Genomic DNA, 18917 nt, shown 5'->3' with positions numbered 1-18917 from the left:
TCATTTTATATAGGACGCTGGGAACCCACTGTGCTTTTGAGGAGTTTGGTCCATTTTCTCTGAGTTATCAAATTTCTTCCCACAGAGTTGCTCATAATATTACCTTGATAGCCTGTTGATGTCTGTAGGGTCTGTAGTGACACGCTGTTTCATTCTTGATATAATGTGTTATTTTTCATATTTTTCACCGTCAAAATTGCTAGAAAATTTTCAAATTTGTTTTGGTTCTTAAATTCCATGTATGAGTGAAATCATATGGCCTTTGTCCTTCTCTGACTGACTTCTTTCCCTTAGCATAATACACTCTAGCTCCATCCATGTTGTTGCAAATGGCAAGATTTCTTTCTTTTTGATTGCTGAGTACTTTTCCACTGTGTATACATATGTGTGTATATGTATGTGTGTGTATATATATATATATATATATATATATATATATTCCACGACTTTAGTCATTCATCAGTCAATGGACATTTGGGCTCTTTCCATTGTTTGGCTATTGCTGATAATGTTGCTATAAACATTGGGGTGCATGTATCCCTTTGCATCTGTATCTTGGTATCCTCTGGGTAAGTACCTAGTAGTGCAATTGCTGGGTCATAGTATAGTTCTATTTTTAACTTTTTGAGGAACCTCCATACTGTTCTCCAGGGTGGCTGCACCGGTCTGCATTCCCACCAACAGTGCAAGAGGGTTCCCCTTTCTCCGAATCCTCGCCAACAACTGTTGTTACTTGTGTTAGCAATTCTGACAGAGTGAGGTAGCTTCTTGTTGGAGTTTTGATTTGTATTTCTCTGATGATGAGTGACGTTGAGCATCTTTTCATGTGTCTGTTAGTTATCTGGATGTCTTGTTTGGAAAAGTGTCAATTAGTGCCTTCTGCCCATTGTTGGTTTGTTTTTAATTCAAGTTAGTTAACATACACTGTAGTCTTGGCTTCAGGAGTAGAACCCAGTGATTCATCTCTTACAGATGACACCCAGTGACATCCTCAAAAGTTCTCTCCTTAATGCCCATTACCACTAGCTCATCCCCCCACCCACCTCCCCAACAGCAACCCTCAGTTTGTTCTATGTATTTAAAAGTCTAATTTGGTTCCCCCATTTCTTCACCAGATTGCTTCTTTGGAAACTGAGATTGATCCTAGACTTTTCTTTGAATGTCACACCTTGGCCTGCTTCTGTTTCCAGGGATTCAGGAACGCGAAGCCAGGGTACCTAAGCTGTGTTCTTCCTCCAGTCTGCTGACACTTAACTACCTGCCTTCCTCCTCCACCTTTCAGAGCCCTCCTATGCTTGGACCTCACGCCATTTCCAGGGGTCAGGCATGCACTCAACAAGGAGACAAGTCCACAGCATCTCATCTTGACAAGCCTGGGTTTGGTTTTTAGACTTCTGTCTTACACTGGGGCACACACGAGGGCTGTTACTTCTGGTATTTCTAGTGTGCCTTAACTGGCAAGCTTGTTAGTGTGCTAAGGCTGCAAATAGGATTTTAAGGTTGGCTAAGCTGGCAGGCCAGAGCCAAGTGTAAGATGCTTCTGTGACCCTACGCACCAGGATGCCACTCCATGGACGTCCCAGGGCTCCGGCCACTGCCTTTCTGGGTCCAGTGCGTCTGATGTAAAGATGCACATCTTTCGGTCAATGGTATTGAGGTGTTTTATGATAGTCCTAGCTTAATGGACCTCCTTTCTCTCAATATGGCATGACCGCGTGTGTTGCTGAGGCCTGGGGTTGGCTGGCTCTGTTTGGACAGAGATTCTGAGTCCTCTGATCTTTCTGGGTCTTCTTCAGGATGCCAAGTTTGCCTGCCCCATTTTTCCATCTTCCTTCACCGCTCAATTATGACACAGCACCTCTTCCTTCTTGTTTGCCTTTCCCTCCTTGAAGTATCCATTTTAAATCATGCCTCTCCTTTTTACTCCCATCTGCCCTTTTGAATGTCCCTGTCTCCTGGGGCGCCTGGGTGGCTCAGTCGGTTAAGCGTCCGACTCTTCATTTCAGCTCAGGTTCATAATCTCACGGCTCGTGGGTTCAAGCCCACATCGGCCTCAATGCTGGCAGTGCAGAGCTGGCTTGAGATTCTCTGTCTCCCTACTCTCTGCCCCTCCTCTGCTCTCTCTCTCTCTCAAAATAAATAAATATTTAAAAATAAATAAAATAAAACGCCCCTGCCTCCTGATCTTAGGTTCCTACTGCTGTTGCGATAACTGGCACATGCTTAGTGACTTAAAACAACCCACATTCATGATCTTCCATTTCTAGTGTGGAATGTCTAAAATGGGTGGCTGGGCTACGTTCCTTCTGGGGGCTCTCGGGGAGAGTCTGTGTCCTTGCTGTTCTAGCTCCTACTGGCAGCTCCACTCCTTGGCCAAGGGCCCCGCACCCTTGACCTCTGCTGTGGTCCTCACGCATCCTGCTCCCAATTTCTGCATGCCTCCTACGCTTGTAAGGGTTTCGGTAATTAAGTTGGCTCCACTCCAATAGTCCCAGATAATGACCCACTCAAGACGATAGCTAATTACCACACAGTCTTTCTTGCCACGTAAGGTACCGCATATTCACAGACTCTGGAGGTTCAGGGCCAACCTTTTTAAGTCAAGCACACTTTGAAACCCATTCCTAAGATCTGTGTCCTGATGGGCAGGACACATTAAAATATTTTCTGATTTCAGGGCGCCTGGGTGGCTCAGTCGGTTAAGCGTCCGACTTTGGCTCAGGTCATGATCTCACCGGCTTGTGGGTTCGAGCCCCACATCGGGCTCTGTGCTGGCAGCTCAGAGCCTGGAGCCTGCTTCAGGTTCTGGGTCTCCTTCTCTCTCTCTGCCCCTTCCCTGCTCACACTCTGTCTCTCTCAAAAATAAATAAACATTTAAAAAATTTCTAATTTCAGCTGGTTTTAATATTGGCTGTGATATTTCCATAACTCTCAGGCTCCTTGACTCGCTGCCCTTTGCATCACCTGCCCTTTTCCTGTGGCTGGTGAGGGTAGGAGGACAGCAGTGTAAGTGACTGAGCTTTTGGATTTGGTGAGTTTTCTCTTGTCTCCCAGAGATTTTGAAGGTTGGGCATTGCTCTTCAAGGACTATTGAGAACCAGATTTCCATAGAATTTACTGTCCTTTTATTCTTTTTCCTTTGGGTTTAGAAGTTCTATTCGGAGATGAGTAACTAAGGTGCTGCCTTGCCCTCAGCAGACACAAGTGTCCTGAGGGCTTTGAATGCCCTGTCTCCAAAGTCCCTATCCCACATCTCAGTATCTTTCTCCCATCGTTCCCCATCACGGCCCTGTTCTGGCAAAGCAGGTGCACTGAAGCTGAGAATCCAATCTTCTCTAGTGCCGATGCTCTTATGGTGATGGTGGACCCAATTATATCCTTAGCTTTTTCTTCCCTCCGGCTCTAGGAGGTGTGAGTCTGCAATGTGGCCCAGATGTCCTCTTTCACACTTGACCTTTCAGGTGTGATTCACTGGTCTTAGTTTGCATCGTCTTTCTCTGAAAGGCATCAGCCCAGCAACACCCATCCAATCCCATAGTTCCTGTAATTCCCAACTCATTTCCAGATTGCCAGGGTACTCCCATCCTCTGCTCACATCATCCCAGGTCACCACTGTGAGGTTTTAGCAGTGACAATAGCAGGGACGGCTGGGCCCTACCCCTGCCCCGCCACCCACCAGGCTGGGGACGTCTTGGCCAGTCAGCTGACTGAGACCCGGGTCTGTCTCTGCACCTGAGAGCTGGGTTTCCAGACCCCTCCCAGACAAACTCCGCAGGTCACCTGCCTTGGGAAGCAGCCTCTAAGATATACGAGAAGGGGGACAGCTCACTGTGGAGTGCTGCCCGATTCACATGCATGTGAGACAGGGAAGGAGGCAAGACTGGCAAAGGGAGATAGTGAACACAAGGCAGCACAGAAGAGTCATACTTGGACGAGCCGGATGCTATTTTTGACTTTTTAAAATGGAGCGGAGGGGCGAAACCTCTGTACCCGCTCTTCCTCCAGGCCTCTGCTGCAGGCTGCCCTCTAGAAGCAGGTGCAAACATGGGCAATGCACCTGTTTCAACTGAGTATAAGTGCAGAAGGCCACCCAGCTGGGACCTGCCATCCCCCAACACACCAGGAGTAAAAATGATGGGTCACTGCTCCTACCTCTAAGATTATCCCATATATTTCAAAAACTCATTTGAATTTTTTTTATCCTTTAATATTTATTGTTGAGAGAGAGAGACAGAGAGAGAGAGAGAGCGCGCGTGCACAAGTGAGGGAGAGGCAGAGAGAGAGGGAGACACAGAATCCGAAGCAAGCTCCAGGCTCTGAGCTGTCAGCACAGAGCCCGACGCAGGGATCAAACCCACAAACCATGAGATCATAACCTGAGCAGAAGTCACATGCTTAACCAACTGAGCTACCCTGGCTCCCCTTAACTTGAATTTCTTGATGCAAATCTAAGAGCAAAACCAGTCATTATAAAAAGGCAAAGAATCTGCAGCTATGCATCCAGATACAATGATCTACGTCCAACAGAAAGATATCCTACCTGATGCTGGCACTGGGGTCCAGGTGGGCTGGATGGTGTTTGAAAGCCCTCCTGAGAGTTTCCTTGCCTCCCTCAGGTGTTGTCCAGCCAGCAGGTCTCGTGAGGTCAGGGCACTCTGAGAGCTCCCTCAGCACGTGAGAACATCGAGACCTGAGTGTGGAACAAGCTGGGCAGACTTGCACCTCGGTCACCATGACACTGTCCTCACTGTACTCGAGGCTGGGCTGATATTCGTTTCTATGACCCTGAAAGGTTGAATGCGTCCTGGTCCAAAGACAAGTTCGCAGATCCATCCTACGGGACAGCAGTGAATGATTTCCCACTCATCCGATGACCCTCTGTAAACTATGAGCCTGTTCCCTTCTCAGAAAGAGAGCATCAGACCTGCCCCATTGGGTGTGGGGACAAGTCAGTAAAGCTCACTTGCGTGTTGTTGAGTTCTCTTTGTCTCCACCCCTTCCCTCAGGAAGGACACCCGGTAGCCTGAGAGGGGGTGAGCGTGATGAGGTACTTCTTATTCTGAATTCTGCCTCGAGCTTCTCCCAGGGGAAATTCATGAGCTTCAGAGCGTTGATGGGACCAGGTCTCCTCAGATGGAGTAAGTCGAGGCCCCTGGGAGTGGACTCCTGGATCCCTCTCTGATGCTGCCTCCTGTCCCTTCATTTCCAGATCGAGAACTGTCCACTCCACTCCTGGTGGCTCTCTCCTTGGGCCCCAAGCTGCTGCTGCTCATCTCTGTCTCTGCCATCTATGTCCACAGGAAGCAACGGATTGACTGGTGAGTTATGGGCAAGGAGGACAGGGCCAGGTCAGTCCCAGAAGGAGCCAAGTCAGTGGAAGGGGCAGCCCACAGGTCACACAGGGTCAGCGCCCACCTGGAATAAAGAGCAGGTGACGCACCTCCCTTCATACCCTCTGGAGCCTCAGGGATCCCTCTGGGAGGTTCCCAACTCCCAGAAAGTGTGTGGGGTCCTGCAGGAAGTGGGGGAAGGGGGTCAAGGGCTGTCAAAAGATATGCACAGAGTCCTAGGGCTTCTGGTAAGGAAGTGGGCAGAGAGGCTGCATGAGGGCCACCTGGGTGGGATGATCCCTTGGAGAGCATCTCTCGAGTATTTGGGCACTAGGAGTCCACAGGAATGCTGTGGAATGTTGACGGGTGCCCGCTGGCCGCTCTGACGACGGCTCCCGCTCTGACCCTCCGTGGGACAGACTGGAGAGGATGGGGAAGGGGGATCAGGACTTAGGGAAGAAGCCTGAGGAGGCACAGTCCATGTCAGGGACCACCTGTCCTCTTACTACAGGTGACCCAGGAGGAAAATAGCACCGAGGACATAGGAGACACGTGGAGAACATTTCTGGAATGATGAGCAGATAATGAAATGTGAACATGGGTCCACGGCTCCTTCCTTCCTCCCCTGCTACATGCCATCCTCGGTCTCTGCTGCCTCCTTCCTTCCCTGAGGGGCCCAGCCTAAGACAAGGAACAACTAGAAGCTTCCACAACCCTGCCCCAGATGCCTGCTTCCCCAGAGACCCACCTGCCCACAGTTCCTGCTGCTCCTCTCCCAGTCCTTGATGCCCCCAGAGCTGGTCTTCATACCTGGTCCTGAGCAGGGGCCATGGGAACGTGCTCTGGAAACTGACAGACGGGTATCTTCCTAGAATGTGAGAAACAAGTCACGTGTACGTGTACCAGGCTATCTCTCATCCATTTCCTGGGGACCGTGGCCATTAAGTACACACTCAAGGCCGTGCTCTCGTGGGCCATTCCTCCCAACCCCCGGACTCGCCAGCCTCAGTGAGGTTCTCCAATGCCTCCTGAATGCAAATGAATCCCATCCTGGGTGGAAGAAGAGAAATGATTCTCCTTCCCCTTTGCCTACATGTGCTTCTACTCAAAGTAGAGAGAAGTTTCCTTCCTCTCCCTGTGACGGGGACACCAGCTCCCCGTTCAGCTTCATCTTTCCTGATCCCCCCGCTCGTGTATAGGTGCTGGCAGTCCAGAAACCTGGACCCTTCCCTGGTTTCCTTCTTTATACCCCATGTTCAATTCTGCCTTCATAATGCTATGTCCAGTGGTGACATGGTAAATGTTCAACAATCCATGCTCAGAAAGAAAAAGAAGCCTGATTTGTAGTGCTTGTCCACTTCTGTGGCATCTACACTCCCAACGTGGCCAATTTCAAGCTGCCAACAGTGGAACAACTAGCTTGCAAAATTCCTGGAAAGCTCTCAGGAGCGAGGGCAAGCCTCCTCCCGCCCACCAGGGAGCTCCACCCAGCACCTGCACACTGCTCGCTCCAGGGCTGCCCCCTGGTCCCGGCCACCAGCATCCCTTCCTGGGCTATTGCCACGTGCCTAACAGACTCTCCGGGTTCCGCCACAGTGATCCTATGGAAATGGAGGTCAAATTGTCTCCCTTCCGTGCAAGGCTCAGTCTCTCCCCCTTTCAAGCTCTGCTGATATGTCCCTTTACGAGAAGCACCTTCCAAAAGCCACCCCATGCAAAATATCAATTCCACTCTCACTCTGTGTTTTCACAGCTCATACCCAAACTGAGCTGTTTCCCTAGAACTTAAGATCAGCTGACACGATAAACAAGGCAGTGCTCGCTCTGCACGGTGATGCAGGACCCAAGCAATGACGGCGCAGCTGAAACCACGCAAAGGGATCTCAATAATCACTGGGAAGCATAACAATTTTCTGTGTCCTTGAAAAACTTTTTTCAACACATCGGAAGCCCACCAACTGTCAGTTAGGAATGTATCGGGACATAAAAAAACAGTGAAACTATTATTCACCTGGTATACGGGCTTTTGAAATATTAGAAACGTTGAAAAGGGAAGAGTTTTATTTGTTTGCAAAGACTTATCAAGAGTAGTTTGCAGAGGGCTTGCCTTCCTCTGACGGCACAGTTCCCCATATAGAGCAAGCGTCTGGATTATCTCCCTCCTTTCTCACTTGGGATCAGCTTCCAACACTCCACCCTTGGCACTTCCGATGCTGTGAAATCTTTACAACATTAATGTGAATATTTGCTGGCATCACTTCGTCTGGGACATTGTCACCCTACCTTCCTCCCCCACTTTCGTCAGCGACGTGGTAAGTTTATCCTCACTCTCCTCCTCTGGCTGCATATCTGGATGCTTGGGAACAGTATCCCGGGCCGCATTCCCATGAAGGTCTCTGTGCCTTCATGAACCCCACTCCCATTGAGTTTGAACTTCCCCTCCAACCCTCTCATTTCTCCATTGCACTGTCTGCCTTGGGCCCATTCCCTTTTTGCCATCACTCACTTTTGCACGATGTCACCCAGGTTCATCGCCGGGAGACCAGGAGACAACACGACCACCTGCTCTGCTGCTGTGGTAAACCGAGTGACAGAGTCACAGTGATCAACCCCTGTGGGCTTTGAAAGACGTGATGCTGACTTATCGTAATGTGCATCTGTTAGTTACGTAGGGACCTGTGGCTAAAGAAGACCCAGCGGGAACGTTTATACTTCATGCAATTGTTCGTGGTAAATTCCCTGGGGTAAATAAAACTGGAAGCGTGTGTCAAAGGACTGGCTGACATTTGTGCACATCAACACCATACGAAGCGAGAACTGCCTCCGTGTGTTCGTCTCTTCCGCAAGGAGGACGTCGACTCTGACAGAGAAGGGCCTCTGTGTCCTCAGTTCCCAGAACAACGACCGCCACATCTTAAACCATCACATTACAAAATAAATAAACTAGCAACTGCTTCACGGAGGACCTCACTTTCTACTAGATGTCAGATTTTAAAATGAAATTGTTCTTTATTTAATCAGCTGGTGCACGTATCCAAAACCATTCTGTTAAACGCTGCTCTGTCTTCTTTGTGTTTTAACATTATATCATAACATCCTCCAGGAGGCAAGCGAGCGGATTTTCAGGAAACAAAACAGTAAAGCACAGGAACCACCCGGAAGAGCCCCCAGGGGCCAAAGCTGCAAGAGTCTGAGCGAAAAATAAGTAAAGTGGTGCCTGGTTCCGGTGTGGCCTGAATGTTGGTGTCCCCAGAAAATTCGCGTGTTAGAATCCCTCTGGTCCACGTGATGGTGTTAGAAGGTGGGGGGGGCCTCTTGGAAGTGAGTAGGTCATGAGTGTTCCACCCTCATGAATGGGATCAGTCTTATAAAAGAGACGCCCGCCTCCCCCCCCCCCGCCCTGCCCCAGAGCTCCCGAGACCCTTCTTCCCTGTGAGGCCACAATGAGAAATTCTATAGCGGTCCCTCTCCCAACCATGCTGGCCCCCTGATCTCAGACTCCAGCCTCCACAAGTGCGAGCGAGATGTTTCTTTTGTTCAGCCACCCAGGCTGGGATATTTTGCTATAGCTGCCTCAATAGACTACGACTGATAAGGCCAATGTAAAATAAATATCAATGAGTCCATATTGCTATAAACAAATAACCGAACACATTAATAAATGGAGGGAAAGAAAACATGTCCTGGGCAGAAAAGTCCCAGATAATTTACAAAGATACTTCACTCTAGGGTGAGAAAGACTAACTCCCCATTCCTGAAGTGTGGGCTGCTTGTGGTGACTCCCTTCCAAAGAGGACAGAATGGAAGGAGGAAAAAGTAACTACAGTGGAGACAGTTGACAGAGTTCAGTCAGGTGATCACGATCTCCCCAACAGTCATACACCATTGGTGACACTGTGCACCCTGGATGTAATGTGATGAAAATGGCATTTTTCCTCTGTGACCTTCCTCCCCAAACCTATCACCCCTGGCTGATTATGAGAAAAGTATCGGACAAATGGCAAAGAGGGACATTCCACAACATACCCGAGCGGCGCTCCTAAAAACTGTCAGACCATCATGAACAAGCAAAGTCTAAGAGGCTGTCCCAGCTAAGAGGAGCCTAAAAAGACATGACAAGACAGTGTAATGTGGGATGCTGCATGGATACATGGTTAAAAACTAAGGAAATCTCCTCTGGACTGAATGTCTGTGTGTCTCCAAAGTTCACGTGTTGACATTTAATCCCCAGTGCGATTGGATACAGAGGTGGGTCTTTGAAAAGTTAATTAGGTCCTGAGTGTAGAGTCCTCATGAATGAGATCAGTGCCCTTATGAAAAATACCAGATGGACAGCTCCCTGGGTGCACCCTGTGAGAATACAAGTAGTGGGCACTCTACAAATGGAAAGAGTGTTCTACAAACGGAAAGAGTGTTCTAATCACAGCATAATATCCTAGCACCCTGATCTCAACTTCCAGCCTCCAGAATTGTGAGAAATAATTTCCTGTTATTCAAGGCATCCAGTTTATGGCGTTTTCTTATAGCGGCCCAAGCTAAGGCAAAATCTAAATAAACTATGGACTTTCTTTAATAACAATGTACCAATATTGGTTCATTAATTTTAACGGATCCACCACACTACTGTGAGAAGTGAATAAGGGGGAAACGGTGGGCAGCTGTGCCTGGAAACGCTGTATGATTGTCACAAGTTTCTCCAAATTTCAAAACTGAAGTCCATTAAAAAAAAAATCCCAAGGGGCACCTGAGTGGCTCAGTCAGCTGGGCGTCCGACTTCGGCTCAGGTCACCATCTCACGGTGCGTGAGTTCGAACCCCACCTGTGCTGACACCTCAGAGCCTGGAGCCTGCTTCGGATTCTATGTCTCCCTCTCTCTCTGCACCTGGGCCCCCTTGTGCTCTGTCTCTGTCTCTGTCTCTCTCTCTTAAAAATAAATAAACATTAAAAAAAAAATCTCAACATCTTGTCTTCAACTTGATCTCTGCCTCTTGCATGCCCTTGGGGGACACTGGAAAGATGTAAGTGGTGGGGAGATTTTTCATTCAGGCAAGAGATGATGATGGACATGGAGAAATAGATTCAACAGGTATTTAGGAGGTAAAACAGGGCCTGTAGCAGGCAGACAAGAGTGGACAAGTGAGGGTGTAGAACATGGGTCCCTTTCTGGTTTGACCAAATGGGTAGAGGATGTGCCACGTACCGAACAGGATGGAAGGGGATAAGAGAACACCCGAGTTGGGACTACGAACTCAGTTTTGAATACTTGAGCTCTACAAATGAAAATTTCAACGTCAAAGGATGTATAGGTTGAGCCACCAAGAAGTGGATTCAGGATTAGGAGCTTGACTGCATCTGGTTGCAAATCCACTGCTCTTGACCCTCAAGGCACTAAAAATCCACATCTCTGAAGAGTTTAGAGTCTGCTGTAAAGTATGAAGTCTACCAGAGGTGAACAAAAGGGTAAGAGGCTGGAGACTGAAGGAAAGATCCCATTAATCCCTCAGCAGGAACCGTGGATGGCCTCCCAGCATGGAATTCATCTTTCCAGAACAAGATGATGCAGAGGTGACATCACAAAGGGAGGGGGAGTCTTGTCATCTCGTACAGGACGTTCAGCCCGCTCTGCACTCTCCTCTTGTTCTAACACCTCTCTTGGCCTTAACATCCTGTTGATCCCGAAGAGGAGGTGGGGCTCCCAAGGAAGCAGTAGTGAAATAGCCCTAGCCGCCAGCATGTGACTACAGATTCCTGGACATTAAAGGGTCAACGGCGGAGCGTGGGCTGAGAGTCCCTGGAGACAACCTGTGTGCTTGGGTAGAGCGCAATCCAGTAGTGAGAGAGAAGGAAGTAAACGTGCTGGGTCCTCTCTCTTTCTGAGAGTGTTTCTTGTGTCCCTCCACTCCTTTCCTCCAGAGCCGGCCCAAGACCCAACACAGACAGCAGGACAGCCCTCCACTGCCCAGGTATGTGTCTAGGTGTGTTGCTTTCCCTCTTGCAGAGTATCACCCCAGCCCATCTCCCTTGTGACTCCCTCCATCTTCTAAAGCACACATCTTCACAATCTCCAAAACTCTAACCTCTTTCCCACACCGTATCTCTGGGATCTGTAAACTGGCAGGTGGGCAGGTTGGCGAGAACCTCAGATGGGACGAGGCTCAGGAATGAGCACAAGCCTGTGGGTGTCAGGCCCTTAACTCTGGGAACCCCAAGCATTTCCAGCAGCAACTTCTCAGCTTACAGCCGCCTTGTCTGTTAAGCTGATCATCTAAAAAGTGTTACAGTCCCATGGTCTTTCCTCTCATCACAATCCCCTTCCTCTGACATCATGGAAGCAGGGAGTGTCTTCTCTCCTCAGAGCACAGAGTCCCGGACCTCTCCAGGACAACACTCAAGACAGAGAAGGCTCCAGGGGCCACGACGATGCCTGTCCTTTCCTCCCTACACTGCCCAACTCTGCCATCCCTGCTGCTGACTCTGCTTCTGGGATTCACAGGTGAGGGGGGCCTCAGGTGTGTTTTCTGGGGGGCTCCCCTATGCCTGTTTACTGTGTTCTCCTCACCTATCACCCTAGAATTTCTTGGGGGAAGGTTTTTCTGTCCCAGCCAGAATTTATAGAACTAGACTGGAATGGCTCCCAGCTCACAACATCTCCCAGTGGTCATCTCTGTTCCACACCCTTTTGTTCAGGTAATGGATACACCCCCCCAACGGTCACAGGGCTCAGCACAGCATACCTGAGAGTTCTCATCCCTTAGCCCCTAGGATCAGAGAACCTGAGTTTTACACTTATCACCCCTACACAGATGCTACCTCTCAATGGAAAAAAAAAAAAAAACGTGTTGGAAAACATGAAAGTATAAAGCAAGGAAAGAAAGCACGGTGCTTCCATCCAAAGATGATCACCTTTAAAAATTTGCAGAGGTGTGTGTGCTCATGGAATTTAGCCAGAAGTGGTCACTAGAGGTCTGTCTGGGTCACTGATGGAAGGTGAACATTGCAGCGTCAACAACAGGACTGGGCAGGTCTCCTCTGCTTGCTGAAAAAGCCAAGCAAGCATATGGAGTCTCTTCCCCAAGGCCATTGGTTCATCTTAGCAGAGGTTTCAGTCCCAGTGCCAGAGCACATGGCCTTAGGGGTTCACATCAGATGAAAGAGGAAGCCAAAACCATTATCTGAGTCTAAGGAAGAGGAAGAAAGCTTGGATAGCTGAGAGTAACGTATAGGAGACACCCGGGCCCACTGGAGAATGTCAGCAAACATCTCAAGAGAAATTAACACCAATTTTGTACAACGTCTTCCAGAAAAAAGAAGAGGAGGAAACACTTCCCTACTCATTTGATGAGGTTATTATTATCTTGATAGCAAAACCAGATAGACTTTACATAAAATAGAAAACTACAGACCAATATCCCTCACGAATCTAAAGGCAAGAATCCTCAACAAAGTGTCGGCATATAGAATTTCACAATGTGCAAAGTTATATGCCATGCGTAAGTAGGATTTATTCGAGGCATGCAAAGCTGTTTCAACTTTTGAAAATCAGTCATTGTAATCCATCAGATCAAAGCGTTAAGGGAGAAAAACTGCATAGCGGCATCACTTGATGCAGAAGAAGCATTTGACAAATCCAAAATCCGTTCATGATGAAACCTCTCGGCAAACCATAAATAGCAGGGAACTTCCTCTATGTGATAAAGAACATCTACAAAAAGTCCCACAGTTATCATTATACTTAATGGTGAAAGACACTATATGTATTTCCTAAGACAAGGACTGAGGCAAGGGTGTCCATTCTCACAACTCTTGTTCAAAATAGTCCTGGAAGCTGTAGCAGAAAGAGGGACAAGAAGGAAGGAAGGGAAGAGAAGGAAGGGAAAGGAAAAGAGTGTAAATTGAAAAGGAAAGAATAAAACCTCCTTGTTTACAGATGACATGATTGCCTACATAGAAAATCCCAAAAGGATCTCCTAAAAAAAAATAAATAAAACAACAAAAAACTCAGGATAATAAGCAAGTTCAACAAGGAAACGAGATCAACGCACAAAAATCAGTGTATTTCCATAGACTAAAAACACACGTGACCATTTATATTAGCACCCAAAAAAAGAGAAATACTTAGGTATAAATTTCATATAATATATACAAGATCTAGGGGCGTCTGGGTGGCTCAGTCGGTTGGGCATCTGACTTCGGCTCAGGTCATGATCTCACAGCTTGTGAGTTCGGGTCCCACCTCAGGTTCTGTGCTGACAGCCCACAGCCTGGAGCCTGCTTCAGACTCTGTGTCTCCCTCTCTCTCTGCCCCTCCCCCACTCATGCTCTGTCTGTCTCTCCTTCAAAAATAAACACTAAAAAAATTAAAATATATATATACACACACAAGATCTATATAAAGAAAGCTAGAGAACTGAACAAAGCAATCAAGAAAAAATAGAGATACATTCCATGTTCATGGATAGGAAGACTCAATATTGCCAAGATGTCAGTTCTTCCCAATTTGATCTATGGAAAAATGCAATTCCAATCAAAATACCAGCAAAGTACATATATTGACAAACTGACTCTGAAGTGTATATGGAGAGGTTAAAGATCCAGAATAGCCAACTCAACGTTGGAGAAGAACAAGTCAGAGGACTGACACCATTCGACTACAAGACGTACTAGAAAGTTCCAGTAATAGAAACAGTGGCATTGGTGAGAGAATAGACACACAAATCAATGCAATAGAATAGGAAGTCCAGAAATAGACTCACATAAATACAGCCAAATGATCTGTTGGAAAGGAGCAAAGATAATCTTTTCAACAAATGTTGCTATAACAATTGGAGATCTGCACATCCACGTGCAAAAAAAAAAAAAAAAATTCTAGACACAGACCTAACAGGCTTCATAAAAATAATGTAAAACACAAAACTATAAAATTCCTAGAAGATATCCTAGAAGAAAATCTAGATGATCTTTGATATGGAAATGACTTTCATTTATAAACAGGGTTTGTATTTTAAAGCAGTTTTAAGTTCACACCAAAATGGAGGAGAAGGGGCAGAGATTTCCCTTACTATTCCCTGCCCCCACACATCACAGCCTCCCCCATTATCAATATCCTCCACCAGACTGGTGCGTATATTACAAACAATGAACCTACACTAATGTCATTAACACCCAAAGACCATAGCACACATTATGGTTCACTCTTAGTATTGTATAGTCTATGGGTTTGGACAAATGTATAGTGAGATCCGCCTTTGTAGTATTTTACGGAATAGTTTTGCTACCTTAAAAACCCTCTGTGCTCTATTTACCTCTTTCCACCCTAACCCCTGACAATCACTGATGTATTTACAGTCTCTATAGTTTGGCCTTTTCCAGAATGTCATACAGATGGAATCGTGTAGTATGTAGGCTTTTCTTGCATTAATGATAAGCTTTCAAGGTCCTTTCACATCTTTTCAGGGCTTGCTTGAAAGCTCATTTCTTTCTATAGCACTGGATGATATTCCACTGTCTGGATGTACCACAATTTCCTTATCCATTCAACTACTGAAGGTCATCCTGGTTGCTTTCAAGCTTGGCAATTATAAATAAAGCTGCTATAAACTATGAGGTGGAATCTGTTCCCGGTCTCACTCCTAACCTCTGGTAGCCTCAGATGGTCCTCAGAGGGTACACGGCATTCTCCCTGTGACTTCACACCCTCTTCCCTCTGGGCATGACAGATAAGCTAAGCTGCGCTTCAACTCCTGGATCACATGAGCTATGAAACCGTATGTATTTTCTTAAACCACTAAGTTTGGGTCATTTGCTTTTCAGCAAGTTCCCTTGTTTATTAGAGCCTACTATGCTCCAGCGCATCCTCATATCGTGATGCAGAAAAGAAGGTACCTGCCCCCTTTCTGTGCAATGGTCCCCTTCCCCTCATCCCATATGGCAACCCAATTTGTAATTGTCATACTTTGGTGCCAGCTGAAAGAGTGTGTAATGAGACTCCACCTTGACCTAGAACCAGACACTCAGAACATCTTGGGCCAAGACAAAGAACACGAGAAATGATGCAAAGTTTCTTTCCAGGAACTGCAGGTAAAGAGTTCCAGGTGAACCAGCCTGAGAGTTCAGTGTCAGTCAGAGCTGGAGACATCTTAACACTGGCCTGCAACGTGTCTGCTCACTCCCCAGCAGGGCCTGTCTTGTGGTTCAGGAAGAATGGGCCAGAACAACAATTAATCTACAGTTTCAATGGCAGCCACTTCCCCCGAGTAAACCAAGTGGAAAACACAGAGGTCAATCAAACAGACTATTCCATCCGCATCAGTGATGTGTCACCCAAGGACACGGGCACCTATTACTGTGTGAAGTTAACAATAGGGCATCCTGACATGGCGTATGTATCTGGTTCAGGCACCTATGTGTCTGTGAATGGTGAGTACAGGTCTGACGATTTCCATCCCCTTGGTTTGTAAAACTAAATTCTCCAAAATCTGAAACATGTACCAAATCATCACAACACACTGGGTACTGTGTCCCTTCATCCACAAACAACCCTGCAGGCTGGGATTCTATACATGGCTCTTCTGTTAGTCTGGGACCCTGAGCCCACTATTGAATCAAGCCTTGTTACAGACCAGGTCCTTCTCTGATGACCCAACCACTAAAACCCGAACACAGAGATACTCCAAAATAAAAAGATGTTCAGTAGGTAAAATGCAACTACATGTGTGTACCTCATCGTCCAAAAACTTGGTAAAATGGGCCTAGAAGTCTGAGTGCCCTTTCAGAGGTTTAGGGACAAACTTGAGCTCAAGAATATGCATTGTGTCTCTTGTGGCCTATATCCTGACTCTAAGCATCAGTCCCAGACAGTTGCAGCCACATATTAGCTTCCGGATTTGGATGGAATCTCAACCCAGTTGAAGTTTGCCCCAAGCCTAATATCTCCTGAGCCAAAACAAAGGTTCTGCCACAGCCAGGCAGAACCTCTACAAGCCTGCACAATTCCACTTGCCCATTTCTAACTGGAATGTCACTGGGGCCTGGTGGAAGGTTCCTGAGCAACCACCACAATGCAGTCAGGGACTTCATTCCCCACACAGGAAGTCCATGAGTGAGTGTGGTCTCCTACTATGGCTTCTGGGGAACCTAGGGACCAATCGGAGTGTCCTTGTGTGTCACCCACTCCCAGGTCTTGTTTGGAAAAGCTGTCCTGACGGGGTTGACTCACTCTCCTCACACTTGATCCTTCCCTGGTCTGCCCTGGGCTACCCTCAGCTCTGCTGTTCTCTGATTCTCTGAGGACAAGCAGTGTTTCCTGCTTCTTCCTACTCTCTGAGTTAATTCCATTAAATACAGTGAGATTAGGGTATCCATCTGTTCTGCTAGGAAAACCAGTCTTCCCCAGTCATGTTCTCCTCAAGTCCACCCACGTTCTAGGCCATCCAACTGGCCATGGAACATTTACACATTTCCCTCAAGCTAGAAAATGTGAGTGTAGGCAGCCTACCTGCCATTCTCTCCCAGCCTCCCCAGCCAGGAGTTCCCTTGTCTCTCTAACCTGCACCTCACCCCATCAGTGACGTTGATGGTTTGCCAACCTGAAAGGAGAGATATTACCAGGACCTGACACAGCATGTGGTAGGGATGTTGGTGGCAGTGGGTGTCAGGGGTCAGTCGTGGACCCTTCAAAATTGACAAGGTCCCTTGAGGCTCTACTCTCTTTTGTTGGGAAGAGGAAACTGTCTCTCTTTTCTATCTTGAGAGATAAGCAGAGGAACCACACCCTGCCTGCATGCACATATAGTAATCCTAAATGCCCCCCCAATTCTTTAGGTTTACTCTCTCTCGACTTCCCCTTTCTCCATACCCGTCAGCACTAATATCTCCACAAATTCCGTGGCTGCTCACCCTTCAGAAAAGAGATGAAGGTCAATCCCAAACTCACTGTAAGTATGAGGTGGGCAGAGAGTACTTGGACCCATCTCCAAATGTACTGAGTGATCTTTGGCATTTAGATGGGGGAGGGACTAGTCTCTCTCCATGAACACTACCAATTCATAATCCCAGCCCTCTTCCTCCCTGTCTTCTTACCTTGATTAGGGGCTGAGACGTGGAACTGGGGAGGTGACACATCTGATCCCCTGCACTGACCCCCCCTCAGTCGGTGAGGTCAGGAGCTTCCACCACTTGCAGAGGCCCCTCTAAACTCAGCGTGTGCGTGCTCCCATGTGGCATTAAAAGAACTAATTAATGAATGAGGTCCGACCATGATCTGGATCCAAGTTCTCTCCCATCCTCTCTAGGTCAGAGCATGGGAAGTAAGAAATGATCTTGAGTTTCTTTGCAGGAGCCTCACATGAGCTATTCCAGGTGCAACAAGCTGAGATGACACAGACTGTATCGACCGGAGACACAGTCACCTTGAGTTGCAGGGTACCAGATTCGTTCCCCAAAGGACCTGTCTTATGGTTCAAGGGAACTGGGCCACACCGGGAATTAATCTACAATTTCAAAGGAGGCATCTTTCCCAGAGTAAAAGAAATTGGACGCACCACCAAAGCTGGCAACACAGACTTTTCCATCCACATCAGTGAAATCTCTCTTGCAGACACCGGCACCTACTACTGCGTGAAGTTCAAGGAGGGGAAACCTGACCTGGAGTTCCAGTCAGGTCCAGGCACTGAGGTGTTTGTGACTAGTAAGTTTGTCTCTTCCTTCCCCTGTTATGGGCTGCTATCTCAGTTAACCAAGTCCTCTACTCATCGAACAACTAGATTATGCTAAATATTATTGAAGGTGCAATATACATTCTTCTGTCATTCTCTCAGCAACTTGTGAATTAAGTGTTTTACAGGAGAAGAAACGGATTCAGAAAGGTCAATTGAGTGATGAAGGACATTTTGGTTGACATCCCAATATTCAACCCACCCCCAATAGCCTAGACTAAACCAGTTAAGGGTAATTTCATGACTCCCTACCAGTGATTAACTCAAATATGAGACTGTCTTAAGCCAGTTTGTGTCCCTAAGAGAAAAGAATAGGCTTGCAGAGAAATCTGGGAAACTAATGCAATTCTCTTTCTTGTTGGCTAGGAACAAGCAGTCATATTGCCCCAGGTGCTCCTGAGAGACATCTTATGACCATGAGGGGAACCAAGTTGAGGAAAAATCTGCTCTAGAGAAGTGCAAAGATATAAAGAATGTGGGTTGATGACATTGCACCGCCATGTTGTTCCTGGTTCCAACCCCACTTCTGGACCTCCAGTTATGGGAGAGAAAACATCTCCTTGTTAATCCAGTTTGCTGAAAGTTAGCACCGTCCTAAGGGATGCCAGGTGATAAAGTTCCCACGTCCACAGAGCACTAAAGTACGATTTCAAATCATGGTTTTTTTCTGTTCCTAAAGCCTTACTTTTTAATTTTATTTTTCTATTTTGTGATAATCTCTGAACTCTGAGTAATACCCAGCCTGAGAAATGGTTATATTGGTGATACTACAATACTACTATTTTGGGGGCATCTACTATATATCAAGGATCTACCTTTCCCATACTACTGCCTTCACCTACATAGCAACTTGAATAGAAGAGGGATTGTCCTT

General features: G+C 47.1%; 2 protein-coding genes across 4 annotated transcripts in view; both read left to right on the top strand.

Annotated features, from left to right (window-relative positions):
• Positions 1-9903, top strand: part of LOC124503136 (signal-regulatory protein beta-1-like) — a 29633-nt gene extending 19730 nt beyond the window's left edge. Inside the window, exons 5-7 of one of the 2 annotated variants that reach the window (XR_006960119.1) lie at positions 5210-5318; positions 5842-7642; positions 7857-9903. Coding sequence is in view for 1 of the 2 variants with exons in the window: in XM_047067970.1 (XP_046923926.1) it covers positions 5210-5318; positions 5842-5845 (113 nt within the window). In the remaining variant the exon portion in view is untranslated. Of the gene's footprint in view, positions 1-5209; positions 5319-5841 lie in introns of both variants that reach the window. The other variant, XM_047067970.1, reaches the window with a different exon arrangement.
• Positions 9904-10221: 318 nt separating this feature from the next.
• On the top strand, positions 10222-18702 carry LOC124503800 (signal-regulatory protein beta-1-like). Of its 2 annotated transcripts, XM_047069077.1 has the most exons (5): positions 10222-11293; positions 11686-11823; positions 15399-15746; positions 17665-18015; positions 18410-18702. In XM_047069077.1, exons 2-5 carry the CDS (start codon positions 11751-11753, stop codon positions 18493-18495), a joined length of 858 nt encoding a protein of 285 aa, XP_046925033.1. In that variant the 5' UTR covers positions 10222-11293; positions 11686-11750; the 3' UTR covers positions 18496-18702. The 2 variants fall into 2 exon arrangements, with proteins under 2 accessions (XP_046925033.1, XP_046925032.1); XM_047069076.1 differs by having other exon boundaries at positions 10222-11823.
• Positions 18703-18917: the final 215 nt, after the last annotated feature.

The sequence above is a fragment of the Lynx rufus genome, unplaced genomic scaffold, assembly GCF_022079265.1.
Source record: "Lynx rufus isolate CCGP_SWC_20201006 ecotype Redwood Valley unplaced genomic scaffold, mLynRuf1.p SCAF_8, whole genome shotgun sequence".
Taxonomy (NCBI): domain Eukaryota; kingdom Metazoa; phylum Chordata; class Mammalia; order Carnivora; family Felidae; genus Lynx; species Lynx rufus.
This window is presented reverse-complemented; position numbering and strand designations above follow the sequence as displayed.